General features: G+C 43.7%; 1 protein-coding gene and 1 pseudogene across 1 annotated transcript; both read left to right on the forward strand.

Annotated features, from left to right (window-relative positions):
- The first annotated feature begins 884 nt into the window (after positions 1-884).
- LOC108330439 (uncharacterized) lies at positions 885-1943 on the forward strand. Its single transcript, XM_017564924.1, has one exon. It carries the CDS (start codon positions 885-887, stop codon positions 1941-1943), a length of 1059 nt encoding a protein of 352 aa, XP_017420413.1.
- A 20-nt stretch (positions 1944-1963) lies between these two features.
- On the forward strand, positions 1964-10488 carry LOC108330440 (uncharacterized; annotated as a pseudogene).
- The last annotated feature ends 239 nt before the right edge of the window (positions 10489-10727 follow it).

A 10727-nucleotide genomic window follows, 5' to 3' on the forward strand; every position in this document is an offset into this window, starting at 1 on the left:
GGTGATCGACAATCAGTGACATCCGTAGGATGATGTCGATCACCTGGCAATCGACAACCCGTGATGTCGCGACACATAGCGCTCGCACGACAGCCAAACGGTTTAGCAGACACAAACGGGCAGTTACGAATATTAGTCAGATACCACGAATCACGGGAATAACTGACCCAGTATCAGACACGATCTAACAGTTGCAACTCCCAGGTAGTCAACTTCGGTAACTGACCGAATTTTCAGGTAAACGGTTTATTTTACTGTTTTAAATACACAGAGCACACCAGAAAAAAGGTACGTTTTTTCCTTAAGAGAAATTAAGAGAGAGAAATTATTCTTCTTCTTCTTGATCACTTTGAACTGAAAAGATTCAGGAAATCTCTTTTCTGACTTGAGCGTCGGAGTGCCTTTGCAGGTACCCAGCCCATTTTCCCCTTGGAGAACATAACACAGGAAGAGAGACACCTCAATAACGGCATCACTGGAAGGAGCAGTTCAGAGTTGTTCGGTTTGTATCTCGGCCTCCACATCCCTACTGAAACATTTTGGCGCCCACCGTGGGGCCGAGATTTGACATCCCAACGACGACCACCGGAGCTATGGAAGACTTCAACACTCGCGATTTGATCCAGCAACTGCAGACCCAGATCAAGGCACAAGCACAAACTATACGGGAGCAGCAAGAACTCCAGCGCAAGCAGGCGGAGGAGCTGGCGGCACTGAGGGCGCAACGCCCACCGCTAGAAGTATCAGCCTCTAATCGGTAGGATAACAATGAAGCGAGTCACCATGGAGGACCATCTGACCCCTTTGGCGGAGGAAGGAAGGGGCCTACTTCCATGCGCCTCACTAACCTGCTCCCATTCACGGAGGCCATCATGCAAGCGCACATGCCGGATAAACCTCCCCCAGCGTTAGAACGTTATGATGGCTCCGCCGATCCCGACAATCACTTGCGCAACTTTGTAGATGTCATGGCGTTCTACACAGATAATGACCCTGTCATCTGCAGAGCTTTCTCCTTATCCCTCAAGGATGAGGCCTTGGAGTGGTTCCACACTCTTCCACGGAATTTGGTAGATTGTTTTGCGACAATTGAAACTCTGTTCAGAAAACAGTACGCGACCAACAGAAAACCGGAGATGACTGCTGCTGAGCTTGTGAATACCAAGCAGGAAAAGGATGAAACACTAAGAGCGTTCATGCAACGATACAACGAGACGGTCCGGCGTGTGAAAGATATCAATCACACCTTTATCATCAGCAATCTACCTTCGTGCTTAAGGCCAGGATATTTTGCGGAACAATTATATGCTGACCCTCCAGCATCTATGGAAGAACTGCAATCCACAATTGCAAAGTTCATCCGCATCGAGGATCTCCGGAATTCTCGGAAGAAGCAGCAGCAAGATACCTCCAGTCATGATGTAAAGAAAACCGCAAAGCGATCGACCAGCGACTATAAATCAGACCGACCACCCCGAAAAGAGTCAGGGTGGACGCCTAAGTACGATCGCTACGCGACCCTCAACGCACCCAGAGCAAAGGTGCTTGAGGAGGCTTTGCACGCCGAACTCCTAACTGTGCGGCGACGAGCTACTCCCAAGAACGCGGACAGCAGCAAGGCCTGCCGCCTCCACATGAATCGTGGACATGACACAGAAGAATGCAACTTGGTGAAGGACGAGCTGGAGCAACTCATCCGAGCAGGCTACCTCCAGAACTACGTTAAGGACAGAATCTCTACCCGAGCCACAACTCCTCACCATAAGGATCCCTCCAGACGGAGCCCCGAGCGATCGCCTCCCAGGGATGACCGACGCCGCAGGCGGTCGCGCAGCCCACCCCGACGAACGGAGAGAGAACGTTCAGTCCGAAGTCGAATTGACACCATATCGGGTGGATTCGCTGGGGGGGAGTGTCATCCTCCGCCAGGAAACGACATCTAAGACAGTTAAAGTCGATACACATGGTGGATCGACAACCTCGGTCGATTCCTGATATTACATTCACTAATGCAGATTTCCATGCGCCCGACCCCGATCACGATGATCCCATGGTCATCACGGCTGAAATAGCTCGATACGACGTCAGCAAGGTACTCGTCGATCAGGGGAGTTCGGTCAACATCTTATACTGGTCCACCTTCAAAAAGATGGATCTATCCGAGGACCTTATTGCTCCTTTCAACGAGCAAATTGTAGGCTTTGCAGGGGAAAGAGTTGACACCCGGGGGTACCTCGACCTACGAACGCGACTTGGAACTGGTCGGGAAGCACCGGAACTTAGAATCCGCTTTCTGTTGGTCGAGGCCAACACATCGTACAACGCCTTGTTAGGGCGACCCTGTTTGAATGCATTTGGAGCCATAGTGTCCACCTCTCACCTGACCATGAAGTTTCCCATGGAACGTGGCACCATTTGCACCGTAAGAGCGGATCAGCGAACGGCTCGACAGTGTTATGTGGCCGGGCTTAAGGTCACCCCTTTTGTCCCAACCAAAAGGGCGAGAGGAGCTGAAACAGCGGCGGTTGATGAGTCGATATTTTATTCACTTCACTTAGTTTATTGTGCTAAAATTAATCAGGGAATTATGCTTAATTGTCCAGTATTTTCCCGTTTTTGCTAATTCTGCTTAATTCGATCAGAAATTCTTATTTTAGTTAATTTGAATTATCTGAGCTAATTATTTGCTTTATCAATTGTAGGGAAATTGTTGGATAATATTTGGAGACTTAAAGTGTGACATCAATTAGATTTTAAGCTAAAATGATAGATGTGAATTTCATGTTTTTAAGGAGGCTTGCACTAGTGTCACGGTTTCTATTTGGAACCAGAAGCTGCACACGGCCTAAGGCCATTGAAGAATTTTTCTTTGGTTTAGGAGAATGAAGTAAAGCCGTGAAGCACATAATCAATTGGAAGTAAATCAATTGAAATGAAATGATGGAGGGGACCACATTGAAGAAAAGAAAATTCACATTTCCTTTGTCATGTCACGGATGTGAGAGAAGAGAGCACATTCTCATTTGTCTTAAGCAAACACACGGCCATTAACCAAGGGACCACCTCATGGTTCTCTTTATTTTGTGGGTGCAGCTACGTAAAGAAAGAAGAGGAAATGAAGTTGGTGGCTCTGAATTTTATTAAACTAGTATTATTAAGGGAAGTGGTTTCACGTCCCCACATGTGCAAGTTCAGATTTTTTTTTTACCATTCTCTTCCACTCCACACGGTTTAGCACCTTCAAAATTGAAAAGAATTAAGTGGACAACAGCTTGGAAAAGCCACCACGTTTAAAGCACACGGTTATTTATTTTTGCTGGATCAAGAACACACAGCTGGAAGCACATCCAGCAAGTAGAAGCAACTCCCATACAGCAGTAACTTCCATCCAGCAAGCGTGAAGAGGGGCTGCAGCAAGAAGAAGGGTGCTGCATGTTCACAACTTCTTTCTTTGAGAAGATAAGCATGGAGACTAGTGCTGGAAGGAGAGGAGCACGCTGGAATGCTGCAAGCTCATTCAGAATATTTGAAAGAAGAGAAGAAGTAAGGAGCAACGTCCAAGCATGGAGAATTCTTTTGGAGATTCAAGTGACCAGCAGCTTGGAAAGAAGCCAGTAGCTTCCAGCGGAGCATCATTCACATCCAGCTGAGGAAGGAGCAAGCATCCAACAAGGTTTGGAGTGCAAACGGACCATGGACAGCAGTAGCAAAATGCATCCAGCAGCTATGAAGAAGGAGCAACTACCGAGAGGGAAAGGTGTCTCGGCCTGGAGCTGGTACTGAAACCACTATTCACGGTTTTGTTGCATGATTGGAGAGCTGCTGCACTTGAGAGAGAAGCGTTCCAGCAAGCATCACACGTCCAGTAGCAGGAAGCACCGTGCACGCTATTTTCATCTGCACCTTGGAAGGCTGTCACGGTGGAACCATGAAGCTGGCTGGACGGTGAAGAAGAGGGCTGTCACGGCTGGAAGGAAAGCACTACACGCTGCACGTCTGGAGAGACAGTCCCTAAGAGAACCCATTGTTTCTTCAATGATGGATCCAGCAGAGAGTGGAACCCACGGATGAAGGGTGATGGAAGTTGATTTCTTTTTCTCTTGCATTCAATTATTTAGAAAAAGTTCATATGGCCCAGTTGCCAACAAAGGAGAGCAGCCACCACCGAATGAGACTCACGGGTTCAGAATTGTGGCTATAAAAATGGCAGCATGCAGAGAAGAGAATTCAATTAGATTTCAGGAGTAGTTTAGGAAGAGAGCCACGGACAGTTCTGGAGTTCATTTTTCCTCCTCCCCTTTGGGGAGGTTTGGGTTTTGTTTGTTTTTAAATTCCAAGTTTCATGAATTCTGTTAATTGTAATTTCCATTCTGCATTTAATTGATGTTATTTCCACTCTGCGTTTTAATTTTAATTCTGTCAGAATCATGTTTTCAATTTATGTTTTCAAAACTTTACTAAGTTGTTTCTCAATTTTATTTTCACTGCACTGGTTAAATTAAGTTTTTAGAAAAAGTTAAATTTCATTTTCATTTAAGTGTTCTATTTTTACCATCTCTTTATTTTACCGTCTATTGTTTTCTGCATCGTTAAATTTTATCGTTTCTGCATATTTAATGTTTCGTTTTTACCATCTTTTACTGTTCAGTTTTTATTGTCTTTAAAGTTTATTTCAGTGTTTTAAATTCTGTGTTATTTAAATTTCAGTTTTAATCAATTTATTTTTCCGTACCAAAAATCACAAACCCCCCACTTCATGTTAAATCTAAGACTGATCCCAAATTGGTCCTTGAGAAACGACCTAGGAGTCACTTCCTAGTACTATACTGCATTATTTCTTGCAACAATTTTTGTGAGAGGCGCGACCCTCTCATCAGCGGTCGACTTGGACCCCCGAACTAACATAGATGAGCGTCTCCATCCACAAGGCGATGTCAAATTCCTTTCATTGTCAGCGGACGCCTCCAAAAACACAAACATTGGCGGGGACCTCGCTTTGAAGGATGAACAGGATCTGGGACGTATGCTCCGAGCCAACGCGGATTTGTTCGCGTGGGCGGCCTCCGATATGCCAGGAATCCACCCCGGAGTCATGGCCCATAAGTTGTCAATCTTCAGAGAGGCACGCCCTATCGCGCAAAAGAAGCGAAGGTTCGGAGAAGAGAAGCGCAAGGCCATTCAGGTCGAGGTCGAGAAGTTGATGAACGCCCGGTTCATCAGAGAGTTAAACTACACTACGTGGTTGTCGAAAGTAGTCATGCTCAAGAAGTCGAACGGCCAGTGGAGAATGTGTGTCGACTTCACCGACCTCAACAAAGCATGCCCTAAAGATTCATATCCCTTGCCTAGCATTGATCGGTTGGTAGATGGGGCTTCCGGCCATGTCGTGCTCAGCTTCCTCGACGCATACTCGGGCTACAACCAAATCCCCATGTACGCACCTAATCAAAGCAAGACAGCTTTCATTACCGAGCGCGCCAATTATTGTTATGAAGTAATGTCGTTCGGTTTGAAGAATGCTGGGGCGACAAACCAACGCCTCATGGATAAAGTTTTCCATCATCAGATAGGCCGATGCATGGATGTTTACGTCGACGACATGGTCATTCGGAGCCATTCTATGGAGCAACATTTACAAGATTTAGAAGAGGTGTTTGGCCAAATCAGAAGGTATAGCATGCGCCTTAACCCTTCCAAGTGTACCTTCGGAATCCCTGCGGGTAAGTTTTTGGGTTTCATGCTTACTCGTCGAGGCATCGAAGCCAACCCAGATAAATGCAAAGTCGTACTCGACATGGCAGCCCCAACAACTCTCAGGGAGGTACAACACCTGGTTGGTAGACTCACAGCCCTCTCTCGCTTCATTCCGAAGCTAGCCGAACACATCAAACCCATCCTGAAGAACATGAAGAAGGGCACCACACGACACTGGGATGATGACTGTGAAACAGCATTCAACACTGTCAAGCACATTCTCACTAGTCCTCCAATTATGGTTAGGCCAGACACTGGGTCTGACTTACAACTGTATATCGCAGCATCCCACCACGCCGTCAGTGCTGCCTTAATACAAGAAGCACCGTCCCTCAAGTTAATATACTTCATCAGCCGTACGCTGCAGGGGCCGGAAGAAAGATATTCTCGCATTGAGAAAATCGCGCTGGCTCTACTCACAGCTTCGCGTCGACTCCGACCCTATTTTCAGAGCCACCAAGTAGTAGTCTGTACCGATCACCCGATCGCCAAGATCCTCCGCAAGCCCGACTTAGCAGGACGGATGGTTTCTTGGTCAGTAGAGCTTTCCGAGTTCGGTTTACGTTATAAGCCGCGGGGGTCCGTCAAGGGTCAGCATTTAGCGGATTTTGCAGCTGAATTAATACCCGCACCCGATGACTCGACACCTAAGTGGCTCCTCAGCGTAGATGGATCCTCCGACAAAAGGGGGGAAGGAGCCGGGGTTGTCCTAGAGGGACCAGATGGGTTAGTCGTAGAGCAAGCCATCACATTCAAATTTTCTGCTAGCAACAACCAGGCCGAGTACGAAGCCTTGATTGTTGGTTTATCCTTAGCCAAAGAGTTCGCGGTCACTCGTCTAGAATGTCGGATGGATTCAAAGTTGGTGGTCGGCCACGTCAACGGAACTTATCAGGTTAAAGATAATCAGTTACTGCGTTATTTCCACAAAGCTCAGACTCTACTTCAAAACTTCGCCGAAGTTAACATCGTCCATGTGCCCAGGGAGAAAAACACGAGAGTAGATCTCTTGTCCAAGTTAACTCACTCTAAGGAGAGAGCACAGCTATCATCAATCATCAAGATGACGCTCGACCATCCAGTCGTGGAAGCTTTCGTCACCGATGTGTCGACGCCGGCATCAGACTGGCGGCGGAAGATCAAGGATCTAATGGTGCAACAGGAACAGGGAGAGAGCATTAGTCTGGCTGATTCAAAACGGATTGCACGTTTCTTGTGCATAGGCGACGACCTATATCGCCGCGGCCACAGTACTCCTCTATTGAAATGCATATCAGAGGAAGAAGTCGACTACGTCTTGCGCGAACTGCACACCGGCATTTGCGGATTTCATTCGGGTAAGCGAACGCTCAGAGCACGCATACTCCGCGCATGATATTACTGGCCTACGCTCGACCAAGATTGTGAGACGTTCGTTAAGAAGTGTATCTCCTGTCAGGCCCACGGTCACGACATCCACGCACCTCCCGAAGACTTACATGGTATCATTTCTCCCTGGCCCTTCGCTCAATGGGGTCTCGACATAGTTGGACCTTTACCCCTCGCCAAAGCACAGAATAAATTCCTCCTCGTAGTGGTCGACTATTTCACAAAATGGATAGAGGCTGAGCCGTTGTCCGTCATCAGTGCTCAGCGAGTGCAGAAGTTCATCTGGCACCTGATATGTCGTTTCGGCCTGCCGCAGAAGATCATTACCGACAACGGTGACACGCTTACGTGTCATTTACACTCATATGACATGGCTGACTTAATATTTTTTAATAAAAAATTACATTCTGATTGAGGGTAAAAAGGGGAGAAGGTTTCGTTCTTGTTTCGGTTGTGAATGAAAAAGGTATTACTTTTTATGGTTTGAGAACCAACTTTGTATTTGTAAAACCTAGCTTCTGCAAAACCCTCTCTCCCCACCCGAGCTTACGATCCCTACAAGGATCTCGATGCTCCAATTCGAAACCTTTACCTCCTCCCAACCTCGCCGGAGTTCCTCTTCGTTGAAGAGGCCCGCCGCAAGCGCCGCTCATGGGGCGAGAACCTCACCTTCTACACCGGATGCGGCTACCTGGCCGGAGCCGTTGGCGGTGCGGGCTCAGGACTCGTTGAGGGCGTCAAGGCCTTCGAGTCCGGGGACACAATGAAGCTCCAAATCAACTGTCCTGAACGCGGCGGGACACTCGGGTCGGGTCTGGCGAAACCGGGTCGGGATACTAGGGTTACTCTACGCCGAAATCGAGAGCAGAATCGAGGCGGCAAGAGACGCGGACGACGTATGAAATAGCGTTCCAGCGGGGCTCTGCACCAGCGCACTGTACCGGGCGGCGAGAGGGGTGAGATCAGCGGCGGTAGCCGGAGTGGTGGGCGGCGCTGTGGTGGGAGTGGCCGTTACGGGGAAGCAAGCGTTGAAACGATAGGTGCCTATATTAAAGAAAGATCACCACCCGGTTAGAGTGCGAAACAGAACCTCTAATATCTTTTAATTATATCAAACTTTGAGGGATAAAGAAATAACATAGATTACAGTGTTAGAAAATGATTGTAATAGTTATGTCAAATACGGTAGTGTTGATGGTAGTGACTGAGCATCTTTTGCAGGTTGCAGAGTATTGCTATCATGCCATGTTTTTTCACTTTTACTATCACTGCGGATTCTAGTGTGTAATTTATTGAGTCACCTTGTGATGAATATAGTTTGTGATGCCACTAAAAAATTTGTGATTCTTTTGCCTCTTTTTATGTGATGGGCTTTGCTGGATATGATTTTGAGTGAATACCAAACCTCATCTTGTGTTTCATTGGTTTGCTGGAAACATTTTGGACCGAAAAATCTCATTTTGAATGTGGTTTTTTGTGTGACTAAGATATCATATCAGAGTTCATTATAGTAAATTTTGTTAAACTTATGGTACTGCATAAATATATAGTTTCATCTGTGAGGGATGCGATGGAATTCTTACATAGATTAAAAGTATATTTTATTTTTCAAACCAATTTTATGAGATAAGTTAGACTTAAATTTACTATTATTACCTTATTCGGAAAAGGTTGTTTGTACCTCATCAGATTTTTGATGAATTTTGGTATCTTTGATGATATATTTTGCATGTTTCATTGTTTCTTACCTTCCTCATCTCTCATTGCAGCCTTGTACTTTGAAGGTATATTAGTAAAGTTGATTATGGCTTGTAATTAGTGATGATGTTTACTCTTTTATGTTTGAATATATGTGCACAAAAGGAGCAGTTTTGAGAGTCAAGAAAGTATTGTGGTTATAATTTATAAATGTGTTTTTGTTGAGAAAATCAATGGTGTTGCTTGGGTTTTTGATAAAATGGATTCCTAAATAAACCTACGGTAGGAGGGGAATTTTATGAAAAGCTTGTGGCAAAGCTATCTATGTTCAGACTTTTTAGATGAAAGTAAAGCAAAGGCATCATGGAGATGGCCTAAGAGGAAAAGCATAATCTTGGATGTGGCAAAGGGGTTGGCCTATTTGCAGTATGGAGTTCAACCTATAATTTTGCATACGGATATCAAAGCCACCAATTTTGCAAAGGGATATCAAACCTGCAATCAGTACTTGGGGATTTAAGGTTTGAAAAAAAAATTTAACAAATTAATCTATGTAAAACACTGTGCTGTTTGCTATATTAAAATAAAATTCTGCAGAAAAATGGTTTTTGTTTTAGAATAAAATTCTGTAGAAAATGGTGTTGTTTTGACGTAAAAATGCTGCAGAAAATTGTTGTTGTTTTATACTACAATTTTGCAGAAACCTTTGCTGAAAACCTCCATAAAAACTTTGTTATTTGCTGCCAAAAAGTCTGTCTATTAACTATTATAAATGCTGTAAATTCCTTGCTGTTTTTACACCATAAAAGTCTTTCTATTGGGTTAAAAATCCTGTATAAAACATTGTTGTTTGTTGTTGTTTTGGTTGTTGTTACTATCGTAAAATCCTTGCTTTTTTAGTATAAAAGTGCTATAGAAAAAAAATTCCTTCCTGTTTTGGTTAAGAAACGTGCATAAAAAACTCATTGTAATTGCTGTAAAATCACATGTACATAAGTTTAGCATTGACCATGGTTGTTGGATTAACGTGCATGAAATGTGATGTTAATAGATGTGGTGGTTTAAATAGGTGATTTGTATATATGAGATTGGCTGTTCGAAAACTGAGTTCATTTGAGCAAATAAACAATTCTTGTTGTTAATCTTAGATGATGGATTGCTAGAAATTAAAGGTTATCATGTGAGAATGGATCATGATGATATTATACGCTATGCTAGTATGGTTTTACAAAGTTATATGGTATAATTGTGATGTTTTATGTTGATTAGTGTATAATAGAATTAGTGACAAACTTTAAATGTTATGCTAAAATAGTCAAAGTGATATTATTGTTTAAAATATTAATTGATTTACTAATTTTATAGATGCAATTTTTATATGTTTAAAATATTATTGGGTTGTGTGATATAAGTGATGTTTCTAATATTTCTTTAATGTGTAGGTATGACTGTGGTATGTTGGTGATTAAATATATGGAGTTATGGGACGACATACCTAAATTTGATGGGAATGAAATGTCTGATTACACAACGGTTTGTATTATTTATGTATATCTTCATTTAATATAATTTATGATAAGAGATTTATAATTGGAATATTTGACAAGAGTAATGTTATTGCAGGAACAAGTACAACTTCTACTTCTACGACAACAGATGGTTTGTTAGTGGGTATTACACGAAGAAAATGTTCATCAAAGTACTGTCATGAAGAAATGTGGGATGCTATATGCAATGAAATCATGAAGTAGGAGAATATAAACAAGTTAAATACACTAAAGAAGGGGAAAAAGTTGTAATAGAAGGTTAACATGACTTCATTGATGTACATATTGAACACATACTCCATGAAATATGATTGATTAGGATACAATTTGTGTTATTGGTTTTCATGTTGTTTAGTTTGT

This window comes from Vigna angularis, chromosome 4, assembly GCF_016808095.1.
Source record: "Vigna angularis cultivar LongXiaoDou No.4 chromosome 4, ASM1680809v1, whole genome shotgun sequence".
NCBI classification, from domain to species: Eukaryota; Viridiplantae; Streptophyta; class Magnoliopsida; order Fabales; family Fabaceae; genus Vigna; species Vigna angularis.

Excerpts from the sequence above, each read along its gene's own strand:
- LOC108330439 (XM_017564924.1), top strand. The coding sequence starts at position 885 with ATGCCGGATAAACCTCCCCCAGCGTTAGAACGTTATGATGGCTCCGCC.